This window comes from Varanus komodoensis, unplaced genomic scaffold, assembly GCF_004798865.1.
Source record: "Varanus komodoensis strain SLA01 unplaced genomic scaffold, ASM479886v1 scaffold15, whole genome shotgun sequence".
Classification (NCBI taxonomy): Eukaryota; Metazoa; Chordata; class Lepidosauria; order Squamata; family Varanidae; genus Varanus; species Varanus komodoensis.
Window position 1 is genome coordinate 21,722,886 of NW_025335440.1, and position 18,847 is coordinate 21,741,732.

At 40.1% G+C, this 18,847-nt stretch overlaps 1 protein-coding gene across 1 annotated transcript; it reads right to left on the reverse strand.

The window, feature by feature from the left end:
* Positions 1 to 2,830: 2,830 nt before the first annotated feature.
* Positions 2,831 to 18,374, reverse strand: LOC123020833 (mycocerosic acid synthase-like polyketide synthase). The gene is made up of 6 exons (XM_044425020.1): positions 18,320 to 18,374; positions 15,421 to 15,574; positions 14,544 to 14,704; positions 13,033 to 13,230; positions 10,335 to 10,516; positions 2,831 to 8,356 (listed from the first exon to the last, which is right to left on the reverse strand). Exons 1-6 carry the CDS (start codon positions 18,372 to 18,374, stop codon positions 2,831 to 2,833), a joined length of 6,276 nt encoding a protein of 2,091 aa, XP_044280955.1.
* Between the last annotated feature and the right edge of the window lie 473 nt (positions 18,375 to 18,847).

Consider the following 18,847-nt stretch of genomic DNA (forward strand, 5'->3'; position numbering starts at 1 on the left):
AAGGCTGCTCTGTGTTGTATTTCTGTTAGGAAAATAATCTAGGGATAGATTAATTTTAGGAAGACATAATGTCTGATTACAGGAGCACTTGAATGTATTATTTTCATGTCTGTAAATGAATGGATGGATTTTAAGTTTATAATACAATTGAGTGAAAATACTGTATTGAATATTGTAAATCTGTGTGTATGAGAGATGTACTTTTTGTTTTGCATTTTACAATGTCTGTAAATAAATGAACTTTGAGGTACCAATTTCTGTCCCTGTTGCTAAGAAAGATCAGAGAACCAATTGAACACAAGAGCTATGCTGCATCAGACCAAGCGGTCCATCAGGTCAGCTTTCTCTTCACACCATGGTGCGCCAAATGAGTCTAGGTGCCCACAAGCTGGATGTGTCTGCAATAGCACCTCCCAGTCATGGTCCCCAGCAACTGGTGTTATTTGTATTCTCTCTCCCCCTCCCTTCCTCCCGTACACAACACCCATTAGCGAAGATGGATCTCTGGGCAATTTACAAAGTTACCTTGTAACTTTATTACTAATCATTATTTAAAATATTTTGTGTTTAACTTTGAAGGCAGAAACCTTCCCAAGGTGGCAAGTAACAATAATACTTGCTGAATAAATCTGATACAGTAATGACAGCTTAGAACAAAATAGCCCCCTCATTTTTTAAAACATAAAATAGCAAAACAACCACAGCAGCAAAATATGAAAAAATGACAAGCAGAAAAAATAACACCTGCCACATGTAACTACAGCTACAAACCAGTTTAACAAAAATTAGGAAGGTCTAGTAGACCTCTGGTGATAACTTATTCCAGAGGTTGGGCCGCTGCAGAATAGGCCCTTGTGTGAAGTCACCCACATAGCTTTCTCTGGTAGGCAAATGAGAAGAGCCTCATGAAGAGCAGGCTCATGTGGGTGAAGTAGGTCTTTCAAGAAATTTTGGTCCCAACCCGTTCAAGCTTTCAAAAATAAGACACTTCACATTTGCAACATTCAGCATGGCCAATGATCAGGGATGACGAGTCTTAGTCCAAGACCTTTGGAGAGCACCATGTTGTGAACGTTTTCAAAAGTTCAGACGAGTCACAGCTAATGAGTTGTGGCTTGTGATGTCATCACCTGGTGCCACTACTCCTTTCCGAGCATGCGCATGGTCCCTATGTGCGCTGTTCTCCTATGCTCGGCTGCTGGGGTGACTTGGCTCACGTGCCGACAGAGAGGGCTCTGCGTGCCCACTGTGGCACGCGTGCCATAGGTTCACCACCACTGCAATACTTTCAGCAACATGTACCTCATGAATCCAAGTTTTAAAGTATGTGTTTATTCTCTTTAGGAAACATTTCATTTCTACAAAATTCAATTCATTCTGCAATTAAATCATTTGCAACCTTCCTATTAATGTTGATGGATCTAGAGTGGAGCTTAGACTGGGCAGAAGAAGCTACTATCTTGTGTTGGTTTCAGTCATCAGTGAAAAAAGTACAGAGATACTGCATGATTCACAGCGAACAGTACTTGCAACTGAAAAATGTGTATTTAAGATAGTCAAGGAAATACAAAAGCTTTTGGTATTTGATCAGAAAATGTTCACCCAAAGATCCAAATCATTGCTAATTCTGTGTAATCATCAGGAATTTGCCCTGAGTCTTGGCACTTTCCTCATGGCCTAACAGATGGTTGGCACTGCCTCTCTGAAAAAGAGGGGAGCACATACTGCAGCCAAATCTCAGATACAGGGGTTGTTCTATATTTACATGTGAGCACAGCAATGCAAATTCAAGTTTAGTTGTAGGACATAAGCTAGAGGAATCCAGTTGACAGTTCCTCTTTCTGCTCATGAGGCTTCTATGGATCTGGGTCAAAACAGTGTTGTGAGTTTAATTCCTAATAATGAAAATCCATTTTATTATTCCTAAATCTTTTTATTAATAAATTTATTCTATTTCTGTAAACGATAAAGAGCTTAATTATGAAGGAAATAATTTATTCATCTATTTCAAGTCCAAGCAATTACATTTGTATATAAGTGGTTCATTCTGACAGACAATACAGGATCTCTCATTCCCAGATTAAAGTTCTGAGAGAGGAGATATTCACTTTACTGATAAATCTCTGTTCATATGCCCCAATTTATGACAATACGTGTTAGAATCATGCAAGTATTTATACAAATTGTGGTCATTTTATAATAGAATTATAACTGCTAAAAAGCCTTTCAAACTGAGTATTACTTTACATAAAGAGCCAATGTGAAATGCTCATTGAGATAAATTATTCACCCTAAAGTTGCTATTGATAAATTTCCAGTTCAGCTGATTAATTTCATACAGGATTCACATAGCAGAGTAGCATTTAAAACAAAATTTTAAAAGCTGCAATTCTATGCAAACTTACCTAGAATTCATCTTACTGTAGAATGTGGGTCTTACTTATGAGGAAATATGTATAGGATTGAATTGCATACTTCTTATTTATAAAATAAAACAGATTTCATAATCAGAAGTTTAGCTAAATGGAAATCTCTTGTAAAAACAGCTGGAAAGGCACCAGTGTGCTACACAGACTGACTCCATACCGATTACAGAAAGCAGTTACAGCTGTGTTGCCACAAGCCACTTTTTGTGCATGCTTCCAGTGGCTCATCTGTCAGACCAAAACGTGCCACACCCAGTTCCTGCTCTGTATAGTGGTACATTTCCAAATTTGGAGCCAGTAGCATGATTATCCAAGTATTTTGAAGCCTGAATTGAACTGACAAAATTATTGGGGAAGTCTATGTTCCTGGGAAGTCATTTGAAATAATGCCTGGAAAAGCATTCCTACAACCAGCTTCCAACATCAGCATCTTTTGAGCCATCTGAATCTGTTGTGCTGGAACTTTCTTTCAAGTATAAGATTAAAGTTGATACAGTTGAATGAGGATCAAGCAGTTTCCCAAGGGGTATTTCCACTCTCCTTTCCATAAAGATACGGTTCTGTAAAGTAGAGGCTAATGCAGAATCTATGCCCAATGATGAAAGTGGTGTATGCAATGAAAGATCCACAGCGACTGGATCACACAGCCTTTTCAAAAGTGAGATGGTATAATCTACAGGTCCTTCCTGAAAGGGATTCTGGGTCACATCACTGCCAAGATTGCTACACAACTCCTCAGAAACAAAGTTGTTAAAACGATGCTTTAGTGACAAATTTTGAAATAAAACATGATTAGCTAAAGTTTGAAAATTCAGTTTTACCACAGCTTGCTGAGGATTGTTCAGAATTAAGCTTCTTTTAAGATACTTGTGGATGTCATTCACTTGTAGAGCCTCCAACCCTTGAATTTGTAACATATTATTTTGATTAGTGCCAAGGTTTAAGGCACCCCAGTTAATGGACTGCCCTGCAAGTCCACTGTTTCTTCTATAATGGCAAAAAAGTTCCAGGAAGGAATTAGCAGCTGCATAGTTTGACTGTGTTGCATTTCCAAGAAATGATGAAAAAGATGTATAACATACAAAATGGTCAAGCTCCCGTCCTTGCATGGCACAATGAAGATTAATTGCCCCAGCCACCTTTGGGTTTAAAACTTTCTCAAAGTGAGACATAGTGAGTGTTTCAAGATGTCCATCATGTAAAACCACTGCACTGTGGAACACACCTTTGATTGGGCAGTTAGGAAATATTTTACTGATAGACTTGACAGCCTTCTCAACTTCAGAACTAAAAATAACATTGCATTGCAAGCTGACTATTCTGCTCCATTCACACTGATCCTGGATATCATTTATTTCATTTTGAATCTCAGGGCTCGGATTTCTCCGTGAAAGTATTACAATTCGACCTCCTCCATTCTGCGCTATGAATTTTACAGTTTGTAAGCCAAGCCCAGACAGTCCCCCTGTGACTATGTAAGCAGCATTCTGCTTAAAGAGTCTTCTCTCTGTTTCTACCACTGGAATATCTGAGATTTTACTGTCGTCTTCACTTGTTAGGACTACAACTGGAACACTTTTGCAGTTGAAATAGGATACAGCAGTATCTGACTTCTCAGACATTCCTGGTTGCTGAAAAGAGGAATGTGGGAGATGTTTTAATTGCTTCATATTCATTGATTTAAGCCAGCAGTAGATTTCCTTCTGGGATCGGATCAGAGATGCTTTCTGAAAAGTATGGATAAGATTGACAATATGGATGCAGATACTTTCTTGATCACTTCCAATCAGGTATCGCAAGCATTCAGGCTGTTCATTACCATAAACCAGCACAACATCTCTAAGATGGAAAAGGCAGGTTAGGGCCTCTTTAAATATTCTATTCAGTGGTGGTAAGAATATCAGAGCATTACACTGATTAACACGTTGCCATAGCCCAGTTGCATCGTTTGTACTTATTGTTTTCCATCCTAATTCCTGAGCTGAGAAAATGAGCACTTGGCACAAAACTGAGTCAGGCTCAGTGGAAATAATACCTAACATTTCACTATATTTTGGCACTGGCAGTATTTTACACAAAACCTCCCATGCTAGGTAGAAGAATGACATGCACGGTATGTTTCTAAAGAATGGAAATTTTTGAGTATTGAAGCAAACTGTTCCTGGAATATTAATTCTTGAAGCTGATGGAACTGGATAACATGAAACAATATGGTCTCCCACTTTTAGCTTTCTCACTTCAATACCTGCTGCGGTTACAGTGCCAGTAAAATCTAGGGCTAAAAGTTGATGCTTATCTACTGTATGTGAATTCCAGTACAACATTTCTCCAAACTTACAGCTGGACACACTAATAGGAAAATAGTCCTCTGAGTGGAGGCTTACTTTTTCAATTTGAACCTCAATGCTGTGGTTTCCAAGTTGACTACATGAGTTGGTGACTTGCGCTGTGAGATCATTTATATTATATGGATCTGCTGTGTACAAAATGCACAATTCTGAGCTCTGAAGAGGGTGGGAAGGTGTATTGAAGGCTGTGGTTTCAATCTGAGTGCGCCTAATTTCAGAAGCATAAATTCTTCCTTCATCAATCCAGACCTCTGGATATTCCTGGGCTTTATATTTTACTAACACATCTGCTAAAGCTGAGATATCTATTGGGCTTGTAGAGCTGATATCAATAATCTGAAATGTGATATCAGGGGCTTCAGCCATACACGTTCGAGTCATACCATACAAAACAAAGCCAGTATTGATGTGGTCTACTTTCCCTTCTGATGTCCTGTAAGTGATTATAGTAATGGAACACTGGGACTTCTTCTTCCTTAATGCAATTACAACTTGGCGAAATGCCTCACAGCACCTTACAGAATATTTCACCACTTTCTCTGGTACAGATTCATTTAGTTTCTTCATACCCCACATAAAAACAACATCTTGATATCCCTGCAGTTCCAGGTTAATTTGTGCATTAGTGTTTGCTTTCTTGGGTACCAACATTCTGTCCCATTCCTGATATGCAACAAACCTTGACTCACTGTGTAAGTAATTCTTGAGCTGCTGGGCAATTCCAGATTTATCAGCAAACACCACAACTCTAGGTGCTTTTGGTAGATTTTGCATGGGTTGATCAGAAGTTATTTCTGTCCAATTATTTTCAAACAACAAAACATTTTCTGTCTTGGGAATTTCCTTTACAAAAGTGATCTGGACACATTTCAGTTCTGCCAAAACAGACCCATGTTTATCTGTGAAGCAGCCACAAAACTGTAAGTAATCGTCAGTGGACTTGGTTGTCTTTAAATATATCATCATTTCCTCTTCCAAAGATTTAGCTATTGTGAGACTGCATATGCAAGAAGGAAAGACAACCTTCTTCTTGGAATTAATTATAGCCAGAATTCCTGCCATTTGTAGAAAAGCATCCAATAGTACTGGATGAATGTAATATTCATGCATTTCTTCCACAGTTTTCCCTTTCACTTTAATAGTTGTTATAGCTTCTTTCAAGTCTTCACAATAAAATATATCATTTAGCTGCCTAAAAGTGGAACCGCAGTGGAACTGAGACTGTGCCAGGGATTCATAAACATTGTCTTTGCTAACAAGAGATATACACCTCTGCAAAATGCTTTTTAAGGATATGTTCTTTTCTTCAATTGATGTTTCAGGACACTTTGTGACTTGTCCTGACACACAAAGTGTATCAGCTGATCCAGATAATATCCTGAACTCTGACATTCTTTGTTGTGATTCCACCTTTATTTTCAAAACTTGGGAAATTCCAGTTAAAGTGCATGGTTCAATAAAAGTTATACTCAACTGACAAAAACTTAAAGGTACTTTTGGTCTTGCAGTAGTCAACACAGCTGCCAAGCCAAGTTCCACAAAAAAGGCACTTGGAATTAAAGCAACACTGTGGTTCTTATGCTCGTATAAATAGGGTGTCAGGGTATCAGAGATGCAGCAAATTAATTCTGAGTTCTCCTCATTTGCACTATAAATTAAAGGATGACTTGAGCTCACAGCTCTATTGCTTACTTGTTGGTTCATGTTCCAATATGACATGAACTTTTGATGATCAAACTGATACCTGGGATAAACTGATGGTACACTTTGATAACTGTCATAAAAATTATGCCAATCTATATTTAATCCTAGTTCAAAAAAATCTTTTATAAGATTAAGAAGGACCACATATTGTCTATCAATTTGCATGGAATGAAAAACTCTAGTCTGTGCTCCTAATGCTTCTGTTATGTACCTCTCGAATGCTCTTTGAGGCCCTATTACTACAAATGCAATATTGCCCTTGTCTTTTGCTGAAGTCATTATGGCTTCTGCAAAAGAAACAGGATCTTGAGCCTGTTTTGCCCAGTAGAAGCCTGTGACAAAATCATCACCTAAAGCAGCCTTCCCTGTTGCTGTAGAAATGAGGTCCATTATTAGCTTTCCTTTCTTCAGTACTGATATACTTTCTGCCATCTCTGTTAGTATGGGATCCATCATGTGGCTGTGATATGCAACTGGCACATTTAAAAGATGAAGAAAGATATTTCTTTTCTTAAAGTTTTCTGCTAGATGCTTCTGAGCAGCACTGATAGACTCTTCATCCCCTGACAGTGTGCAAGACTGAGGACTGTTGAATGCCGCCACACAGACTTTTCCTGAATATGCACTCAGGGCCGCGGACACTTCTTCAACAGGGATGTTCCCAACCACCAGCATTTTGCCTCCAGAGACCTTAGCCTGAAGCCGGCTCCTGTGATGGACGACTTTGACAGCATCTTCCAGGGAAAGCAGGCCAGCGCAATGGGCAGCCGCCGCCTCACCAACCGAATGGCCAACCGCTGCAATCGGCTTTATCCCCCAGTACTGCAGAAGAGTAACCAAGGCCACCTGTACTGTGAAGAGCAGGGGCTGGGCTATCTCAGGATTTGACAGATCCACATGTTCTTTTTCAGTTAATTCCCAAATTCCACTAGGTGAAATCTGTTGAAATAGTTGTTTGATTTCATTACATTTGTTTCTAAAAACTGGCTCAGATCTCAGCAGGTTTTTACATATCCCTTTAAAATCTGACTCATTACTGGAGAACACAAAAATGAATTGTGGAGGTTTCTTTAATGGAACTGTTTCCGTTTCAGCTGCAGAAAGAAGTTGCTGTTCTAAGTGTGGCAGAGAGGATGTCACAAATGCTTTCCTGTATTCGTGGTTCCTGTGGCTTCTTCTACATGCAGATGTGTAGGCTAGATTTGGAAGCAATGCTGAATTTCTTGTGTCAATGTGTCTAGCTGTGTCTTCCATTGCCAATTTCAAAGAATTACTTGAAGCAGCAGAAATGACAAATAATTCAGCAGGCCTTTTATTTGGAGGGTTAACATGAGTTTGCTTAACCTGTCTAACAACAATGTGAGCATTGTTCCCCTCAGATGCAAAACAGTTGATCCCAGCTACTCTGCCAAATTCATGGGACTCATCCCACTTTTCCACTGTTGTTGGGATGGAGAGGTTTAGGTCTTCTGTATTTATGCTGCTAGTGCTTTCTGAATAGTGCAAGGACGGCACAAACTTTCCATGGTGCATCATGAGAAGAACTTTGATTATTCCTGCTGCCCCAGCGGCTGACCCTGTATGTCCAATGTTCCCTTTGACTGAGCCAATCTTGAGAGGAGGCAGATTCGGAGACCTCTTTTTGCCGATGACATTGCCTATGCTCTCTGTCTCTATAAGGTCTCCTGCAGGGGTACTTGTGCCATGTACTTCAATATACTGCACAGTGGATGGGTCAACACGAAGTGGATAAATGCTAAGCAGCAACTTTTCCTGCCCTTGCTGAGATGGTCTAATGTCTGTAGTGCCAGATCTTCCATTTTGATTGACTGCACTGCTGGTGATAACACCCCATATTTTGTTGAATTCTTCCTGTGCCTGTTTTGGGGAGTAATGACTAGAATGCTTAATGTCATACATGATTTTTAATGCATCAATTTCTTTTAACAAATACTTATTTAAGAGCAAACTCTGGTCCTTTCCCTGTCAATGAAACTTAAGTACATTGATTTCACAGGGTCTGCTTAAACATGACTACTCGTAACTCCAAATCCAACCTATTCTTAGTTTGGTGACATATCTACCAAATTCCATGTAGCCAGACTGCCTAATGCAAGGCAAAAGAACATCTCAGCCTAACAAGATTTCTATTATGCCCTGTTTTTCTGCATCAGGGTATTAATAAGCATTTTATTAAATTCAAAAGAAATAATTTATTCAGACTCTTTCTCTTAATACATATCAAAAGAGCTAGTTTTTGTCTATGCATTATGGAGTTGTGACTGCTAAATATCCCTTTGTTGAAACAGGTGCTAGTAGTTTAGGATGTTTTATCAATTTGAGATAGAGTGTGGTGTACTGCAAAGGCTCAAATGTGTCTAAATTCCCTCTTGGCCATGAAGCTCACCAGATGAATTCTGGTGTTTCGGGCTAACCACTGTTTCTCCATCTAATCAGGTAATGTACTGAAGTAAAAGGAACTCGATGAGAAACAACTCTGCATAGCACCTGGATATCTTTGCAGCAAAGTTAGGATATAAATGCAATCAAAAGTAAAAGAAAATTATTAGAACACAGCCTCCTGAGAGCTTCAGGAAATGAAACCTTTCCACTGAGGGGAGGAAACAAAAAATATTAGAAAAACAGTAGCGGGTAGCATGAAGGCACAGTAGCATGCCAGTCCTAGTGAGAGTGCAATGCATGGTAAATTTTTATTTCACTTTTATGTGTTGCATATTTTTCTTATCCTTCCTCCAAAGAGCCCCCCAGCTCCATTTACTCTTCACAGAATGCTGTGATGGAGATTGCACTGAAAGAGGGTTCACATGACACAATAAGCCATGTGCAGTGCTGCTAGGCATGTCAGGTGTAGCAGGCCCCCAACCCCTGCTTCAGGTATCCCGGGGACCCAGTGGCAGTGGGACGCAGAGGAGCAAGGGAGAGCAGAGTTTGCTGACGGCCTACAGAACTGGGTAAGGGCTACCAGTACTACCCCTTCCTGCTGCTTCCATATGTAAAACAACAGCAAGGACATCCCCCACTCAGCTCATAAGGAGCCCTCACGAACTGTCCACCACTCTCTGTCCTCTCTCCATGCTGCCACCATTCAAAAGGGCAGCAGAAGCAGCCGTAGGGGCAATGGCATGGGAGCACTGAGCAACCTCAACGGGCAATTGCAACTCCCCCAAATTACAGCCCCAAGCAAGGACACAGCAGGAACGCTTCTGTCAGCAGCCTCCATGTGGTGCTTGAATATTTTGGGAACGGCAGTCAGTAGCGTTTGCCCAGCAACTGCTTAGCAAAAGCAGAAGGGATTTCCAGCCATTCTTACCAAGTGGCTCTGCGGTTGTTCGGCTTAGCCCATGCGGTTGTTGTATTGTCTAGCTTTGGGTGCCACTCCATTCCCTGGGGTAGCTAGCAAAGAGTACAATAATCTGTGACCTGGCAGGGTGGCTTATAAGCAAGAAGCTGGTCTTATAAACTACTGCAAATAATCCATGCTGGGTTTGCACAAAACAACCTCCATGGCTTATAAACCAAGGAGACACCAAGTAAGCATCAGGGCTGAATGGGAATTTTTGTCTCCTGAGGCCTAGTCCAACCATCTAACCATTACAACATGCTGGAGTTGGCTGGAGATGGAAAACCTTGGGATACAGAAATTATCTCTAGGAGTCTGAGGTGGGCTTACAGATATACCCCTTTGAAGTAGTGCCTCTTTGCCCTTATAAGTTCTGCTTATACATGTTTAAATAAAGGAAATGTTTTAAAGGCTTTAAAGTTGAAGTTAAATCCATAGAAATATTCCCAAACTTCTCACTGTGAGAGAAATAGGAAACCCTGTAATAATACCTACCTTTATCAGTGGCTTTAACAAAAGAACACCACAACCTTCTCCTCTTCCACAGTCATCAGCCTTTCCAGAGGAAGGTTCACTGATTTTTTCAGGAGAGAGTGACTTTTCTGTACAGAGAGACACCAGCTTCCAAGGTTCCATGATGCAATTTGCAGCTCCACAAACAGCAGCTTCACAGTCACCTGTATCAAAAGCAACAGAGCCTGAAGTCAAGCACAGTGAAAGAATAATATCCCACTCACATGGACTAATGATGTGCCACTCTGGAAAAATCCATTCTGTTTGAGTGTGGAGGACTTTCACTACCATTCTGACCAAGTGATTGGAAGTTGATCAAGTCAGGGTTTAGGAGTTTGGCGGTGAGAGGGATGGTTTTTTGTTTTTGTTTGACTTCTGGGAATGTGCTTGAAATAATTGTACACATTGGGAGCTGAAAACTCTTTTGAGCTTGCAAGGGCTTTCTAATGCGATATTAATGAGTCTGCTGTACTTCAGCTCTTAATGTCAAGCTAATTCATCTTATCAAGCTGGGGGAGATCTGGATTTCCACCAACACACCAAATGGCATCCTCACTCCTCATGCTATTTATTTATTATAATTTATTATTAGATTTTTAGACTACCCCACCAGCTGCATGGCTCCCCAAATGGGTTGCAGACAAACACATACAATCAATAAAATCATGTAAAGGACCATATAAGACATTAAAAGCAATATTAAACCCTTAATCATAAAACAATAAAAGCCCACCCATGATACTTCTTAACAGAACCTACGTTTACATAAAAGGCATAACCACACTCTATATTAAATATTACCACCATTAAAACTAATCTAACAATCAAAATACCGGCAAAATAAAAAGGTCTTTGCCTGGCACTGAAAAGAATACAGAGAGGGCACCAGGCAAACCACTCTGGGTAGCTCATTCTGAGGTCGGGGTGCCACTCCCAAGAAGGTCCTTCTTTTTGTAGCCACCCTCCTTATTTCTTGAGGAAGAGGCTCCTTCAGAAGGGCCTCAGATTATGACCTAAGGTGCCAGGGAAGTTCATATGAGAAGAGGCACTCCTTTAAATACCCTGGCCCCAAGCCGTTCAGGGCTTTAAATGCCAATGTAACACCTTGAATTGGGCCCAGACCTCAACTGGCAACCAGTGGAGGTGGCAAAGGACTGGCTTTACTTCTGCCAGGACATCCTGGATTCCTTCAGACCACTTATGATATTTTTTATGTGCTACATTTTTTCATGGTATATATTTCAGTGTGTGTTGGCAGGTTAAGATGACACTTTTAAAGCCTTGGAAATTTTAACCACACACTGTGAATCTGTTCTGTCTAAATCTAGGCCCAGTCCTATGTAGTTTCACACACAGTTAACATGTTTAGTTTTTTAATGTATTTGTGAATCAGCTCTCAGCTAGGTGCAAACTAGATGTTACTTTAATTGCATAGTTTTGAAATATGCTAGAATTGTTGTTTAATTTGCATCAAGAACACAATATGCAGAGTAGGTAGGTTTAACCCTTCTCTCCCCACCAAAGATCAGCTCCGTGCTACAAATATTACTAGGGGACAAACACTCCCATAGGTGCCAAGGACAGCTTTTTTTTAATGGCTAACTGTTGGAGGAGGGTCAGTCTTTGCTGGGATCACAGCTGGGAAGGGCGGGCCTACACTTCCCTACCTGATGCTCAGACCAATGCAAATATCCACTCCTATGGATGTAATTAGCTTGATTCCAAGATAATCCAAATGGTGTAGCAAGAAAAGCTAAATTTTACATCTTTAAAATTATTACATCCTTTAAAATTATTATGTCCCTTTTAAAAATGGAAAATGTATTTGTTTACAAGTGGGACCCACAATAATATGTTGGCACTATTGTTGGTGTCCCAGCTAGCCAGGTGACTTACAGCCAGCTAAAGCAAGTGCCAATAAGGTTCAGACAGGTGGAGATTCCTTCAGTTTCTTTATTCAGCTGAGCAAAGCCACCAGGTGACCCCTCCTACACACAGGCAGGCAGCAACACACCCACACATTCCTGCTTTTCCTCTATTTTTCCACTTAATCTTGCCCCCATTGTTCCCTCACCCAATCCCCTCTCAGGGTTTGCCTGATCCTTTACCCAATCACCTTGCAGGGTCTGCATGTCCACTGCATGTCTGGCCTCGTGCAGGCCCCTTATCTGTGTCCAGATGGAGCGTGATCACTGCATGCCAGTCCTTGCGTGGGGGTCTTCCTATTCTCACTGCCTCTTTGTCTCACCTTATCAACATTCTTTTGCCTTCCCTTTTCCTCTCCAAAGCAAGCAGTTATACAGAAAGCAAATGGCGTTTGTTAAGCTAAAAGCAAATAACATTAGTTAAACTAATCAGGCTCCTTCACTATAGAGTGCTGATGTCCAGTGTTTTTTGCTAAATATTGGTTGTATTTCAGCAAACTTTATGGCTCCCCTAAACCTGCTGTCACCTCTTCTTATACATGTGTGTTGTTTCAGGTAAATAATGGCACTCACAGCCAGGATGAACTTGGAAGGAGAGGGACAGCTGAATGACCACATGTAAGAGTTGGGAACAGTTATGAAATTGCTCCCTAGAACGGATCCACAGTCACAAGAAACAACCTTAATTCCATAGTCCGCATCAAAGCCACGGTGACTGATTACCAGTCACAGTCTTCCTGCCTTAACTCCAATACCTTGTTTAATGGCCATGCAGCCAAAATGTAAAGCAGAGAGGAAAGAAGAGCAAGCCGTATCAATGGCAAGTGATGGCCCAGTCAAATGAAACGTGTATGAAATCTGGTTGGCTGCTGTCCTCATGGCTGTCCCTGAGCCATTGCTTCCTGCAGCACATGCTCTGGTGGTTGTTGAATCATTGCCTTGATTCATCAGACCTGCAAGTACAGAAGAAAGTCTGTGCCCAGTGGTGTTGCCCCACATTGCCCCAGTAGCACCCATGTTCTTTCAAACAATGACCACTTCACTTTTAGTCCATGCTTCTGCTAATTAGGGAACACAGGCTCTTCCCACAATCCCAATTTAACCCCACAATGACCCTGTGAGTTAGGTTAGTTTGTAGGTCAAGTTATACATTATATTATTCACATGGTTAATTCTAATTATAAGGCTTTTCTTAATAAATGACCCGTGCTAGTCATGCTCCCAGGTCCAAACCAGATGTGACATTCACATCTTCAGCCCTGATGCACAATATTAAATAATAATAATAGCTGACATGACAGGGGTGAATAGGATTGGTAGGAGAGCAAGTTTTAACCTTTTGCTTCTGCTGCACTTGCTATTTGTAAAGTTTACCCAGTTCAGCAAAAAACTGAGTTTGGGTATCTATAGTCGAACTCTGTTCATTACACTGCACAGAATCTCTGAAAGGGTTGTTGTTGTTGTTGTTGTTGTTGTTATTATAACATTTCTATGCAGCTCTTTGTAGCATATGGCAGGGAAGGCTCAGGTCATTCCGGAGAAGGCAACTTGCCCAACCTGGTGCCATGCAGAACTTTTGGATAACAACTTTCAGGGGTCCAGACAATTAGCCTATGGGAGCTGAAATTCAAAGCATTTGTGATAAGGCTGCTCCAAATCACATGAGGAGGACTTGGATGCCAAATCTGGTCTGAGGACCAGAGGTTCCTCACCATTGTTTTAGGATCTCCCAAACAACATATAATTTGAAAGTGCTACTCTTCTATCACTGCAATGTTTTAAATCCTGTTTTAAGATGGTTATTATTTCTGAAAGGGGCTCGCAGTGATAAAAAAAGAACCAGGCCGTACTATCAGACTTAAAGTAAACACACACACATACATGGAAAGGGGAGCAGAGGATGAGGAGGGTGATCAATTTTCAAGGCAGAACAAGATTCAAATGCTCAGTGCTCAGGCTACTTTTCCTTTGCTGGTGTTCCTGCCTGAATAGCAGTCAGTGCAACGGCCAAAGCATTCTTTTCCCTTATTTCTTCAGTGCCAAAGCATTCTTTTCCCTTATTTCTTCAGTGCCAAAGCAACTGACAGTTGGAACTGCGTGGTGTTTCTTTCTGGGAGAGGAAAGCAAGGTCCTACACCTGCACTTTCTCAGGTATTACAAGCCATTGCTCTGTGGGCACTGCTAGAGTGGGCACTGCTATATAGGACTACTGTCAGATTAATGCAATGTAATTAGGCAAGTCTTGTGTGTCAAATTATTTTCTCACCAACAAAAACCCCTGTTTTGGTGCCACTGATATTTTCAGTGGTGATTCCTGCATCTTCCAGTGCTCTGTAAGTACATTCTAGGAGCAGCTTTTGTTGAGGATCCATTTGCTTCGTTTCTTCATCGTTAATGCCAAACAGCTTATTGTCAAATGCAGTACATCTAACAAATAAAAATGGACACATGATGCACTTTGCCAGATACACTCTAATTCCCATGCAGCTTAATCCAATATGCTTCCACTTAAATCAATGGACACTATGTGCTTTTGGATTAGCAAAGAGGTGGTCAAGGATCAGCACGGCAGACACGGTGCCAGCACTATGTCATGGCATGCAACTAATGCTCATACCTGTGCTGCAGTATGGCTCGAAACTTTTCCACCAGGAAACCAAACTGTCATATGGGAGACAGCAGTGCTGAAATGGAGTGTAGAAGCTTTGGCAATGACTGATATTTTGTGATTGTGGTTGGTTGGGGTGCTGAAAAAGCCACCCTTCAAACTGACAAGACACCATGGGTTTCTGGGAGATATGTTAACTAGTATGGCATATAGGCAGAATGCAAATGCAGTGCAATATTAACAACTACAACAACTACTACTTTTTGTTGTACAAACCTGGTCAATGAGTGAGAAATAGAAAAAACTAACATTATGATGCTTTCCTTTCCAAAAAGTGCAAAAATATCTCATGTGTGGATATCGAGCTACCTGTTAATTATACTTTGTTCCTAAAATTCAATTGCTTATACATTCTAAAAGATATATTTATAAGTAGTACAACATAATAGCCAGGGCAATTAAGGAAATGATGCCTTAATTCAAAGTGGCAGGTTTCGAAAGACTGAATGACTAATTAACAAATCACAAGACTTACTCATCAAGAAGAGCAGCATATCTTGCACCCATTTTGCCTGGATTGTTATCATCTGGATCAGACCACGCTCTAATGTTAAATCTTTCTGGAGATATTTCTGTAGTACAGTTTCTGCCATTCTCCAGCACCTTCCAGAAACAGTCAATTCCTTCACCTGATGCACAGACAAACAGGCACAGGCACATGGTCACTGTGTTTATAAAATGTCACACTGGCCTTACATCCATTTTGCATTTCAAAATAATTTCAACTTTCTAAGTCTAATACACATTGAATTTGTACTATTCAAACTATTTCAGAATAGAACTGGGTCTAGGGAGATCAGGGGGAGTGGTAGGGTGTGTGGTGGTTTTGGGGGATTATTGTTTGTTTGGCCAAACAGCTGTTTTCATTGCTAGTTGAATGTTCATGAATGTGGTGAGCAAGAATAAAAATTAAAAAATAAAAAAGCAAATTTGTAAAACGGCAGTTGCAAAGCTGGGCAATTTGTGCAAATTTCATGGCCGATAAAAAAGTTTGTGAATGCCTTTACTGATGCAAAAGGGTTTGGAAAATTACTTTCTTTTCTCATTTTGATGCAAGAGGTGAGATGAGTTTCCTTTGTTAGTCAGCAACTGCAGTGGAATGCATGCCAAAATAGGGAATGTGGATTTCTGCCACATAGCCCCTTCCTTACATGCTGGCTGCAGAGGAGAGACTGAGAGCAACTCAGGGAGAAAGAAGCCAGGACAGGCCACCAAGAAGTGATCATCTCTTGGGAATAATCCACAAACCTCCCATTCACTGAGGGTTCTTCTTGGGGATGTTTAGCATGATGTGTGAATCTGCTGACTTGTTTTCTTCCAGATGCAGTTTGCATAGCAAACCTCTCAACCTCTCAACCAAATAGTCATATCTATTGCATTCACTGCATTTATATGTAGATTAACTCACAGATTACAGTCTTCCATTGGTGAATGTGTATAATTTGGTGCAGCTTAAGTTTACTTCAGGGAACAAATTTCTCAGTTCATTATTCATAGGTGTGTAAGAAAATATAATGATATAAATGGCTTGGGGGCATCACGTTTGAGAAAGAAAAAAGAAACTGCACAAGTGTGTTTCTAGACAGATAGTTTCTGGAACTACAAATCAAAAGTCATTATACAGTTATTCTGTCTTTTGCTTATCTATTTATTTATTTACTTAATTAATTTTTATACAATTCATCAGCCAAATGGATCTCTGAAGCAGCTTACAATACGTTAAAATTACAAAAAAAACCATAATCCCAAACAAAGAAAATGTACATATAAATCACACTTAAAATATGATCTCAACAAAAAATCCAGCAAACCTCATCCATAATCCATAATGGAGCATGCCCAGTGAATCAAACCCAGAAGTAACAGCAATCCAAGATAAAATACCTTACAAAACATAATACACAATATAAAACTTAGCTATTAAAGTATTGGCAAAATAGAAAGGGTTTTGCCTGGCACTAAAAAGAATGAAGAGTTGGTGCCAGGCACACCTGTTTAAAGAACTAGCGCTCTCTCTCTCTCTCTCTCTCTCTCTCTCTCTCTCTCTACTCAGCGCGACCATTGTGTAAAAGTGTGACCCCAAGATGTGAGTTCCGGCACCTTTTTTTTTTTTTTTTTTACAAAAAAAGCACTGGGAACAAGGCAATTGCACCCTAAAAACTACAACTGGAGGACTCTGGATGACAGCACAGCTCAAAGGGGCCACAGCCTCCTCCAGGCAGGTGTATGAAATCTCAGGTAGTCCATGGTTGCTTTTCTTTTTTCACATTCATAGTATGTTGGAGTGAGGGTATGACTTGTGTTGTGCTAAAACAAAGACTGGCCTAGATAGGCTACTGGAGCATCTCACTATGGTTTGCTAGTGACAGAAAATTATTATTTGAAAAGGTCAACTTATTTGGAGCATCAGAAGTGAGCGATGTAAGTTTGTTATCCAGGTTATTTATGAATCTTTGGACTGAATAAACAACTGGGGACCCAAAACCAACTTGCAACAGTGCTTGAAGCTTCCCTAATCCTATAGGCATTCCTAATTTTCCAAAACAGAAAGAAGAAAAGCAAATAGCCTGTTTTCTTAGACTTTTGGGTGGGGGTCTATTCCAAATATGAACAGGCCTAAGTTGAGAGAGGGAAGAAAAATAAATGTAATGTCCACCATTCCTCTTGTTTTGGAAAGAGATCATGATTTTTTAAAAAGCAAAGTTTTAAAAAATTCCAAGATTCATTGCAAAAACAAATCTTGGAAAGGGAGAAATGGAATTTCCAGCAGCTGCTGTAAGCATATGAAAATGCCACAGATAATCACTTCTCCAGGCACATGGCAGAGACTCACAAAAGAAAAAGCTTCCTAGCAAGAATTTGCATGCTAGCATCTCCAGAAAAAACATGTGGGGAATTTTTGTTTCTTTTTTACTTCAGATCATTAGTGAAGGGTTTGAATTTTGTAAGCATCTCAGATGACAATTATCACATAATGTAAAACAGGGCAGAGCAACTTGTGGCTCACCAGATATTTTGGCTTAAGGTTCCATCAGCCCTAGCCAGCATCACAAATAGTGATGAATGATGGGGTGTGTAGTCTGGAACATCTGGAGGACTGCAGGGCCGTCTTAACAGCATTATGAGCCCCGGGCAAAGCAGTGTATTGAGGCCCCTATGACAACTACAATTACTGTTAATTTTGGAAGTTTTCCAATTTTCCAAGGGTTAACATACACAGATTAGTATGGGGCCCACAGGCAAGTGCCCATCAGACCCATGCGTTAAGACGGCCCTGGAGGACTGGAAATTGTCCATCCATACCACAGAATAATATTGCAAGAAAGCATGAGATATAATCTTGATACAGTGCTTCTTACTTCGGCCAGACTTACCTCCTGGAAAGTTGCAGCCTATGCCCACAATAGCGATTTCATTCTCACATGCCATCTTTATTTTACGTTTCTATTTATGCCAGCCTTTGAATAAGACAATCATCCTACAGAAAACAAAATAATCTATATTTACTTTTAATTTAAAATGTAAGTAACTCTTTCTAAAAGCAAATAATTGTCAATATATGCTAAATTATATGCTCTTCTAAATACAATTTCTGATTTAAAATACAGCTGCATAGATCATAAATAATATTGCACATATTAAGGACCCCTCTAGCATATGATTTTTAAAATGTTAAGTGAAAACAGCTTCAATTATTTTAGTGGAAGTATGCAAGAATCACTAAATAATCTGAAATTAGTATTATTGAAACATAATGTTATTAATAAATCACTGGACAATATTATTCTCTGAGCTATATCCCAAGGTCCAGAAATAAGACAAGAGGGCAGTTGGTGGCAACCCACAGTTTACACTGCAACCAAACACCGTATGTTGATTAAAAATGGAGGAAAAGTTCTAGG

What these genes read in the sequence shown, in the direction of transcription:
- LOC123020833 (XM_044425020.1), bottom strand. Translation starts at nt 18,374, where the DNA reads ATGGCATGTGAGAATGAAATCGCTATTGTGGGCATAGGCTGCAACTTT. An exon ending in TATGCTGCTCTTCTTGATGA is followed by an intron (nt 14,705 to 15,420) that starts GTAAGTCTTGTG and finishes TTTATTTGTTAG; the next exon opens with ATGTACTGCATTTGACAATA. An exon ending in TGTTAAAGCCACTGATAAAG is followed by an intron (nt 8,357 to 10,334) that starts GTAGGTATTATT and finishes TCCCCAAAACAG; the next exon opens with GCACAGGAAGAATTCAACAA.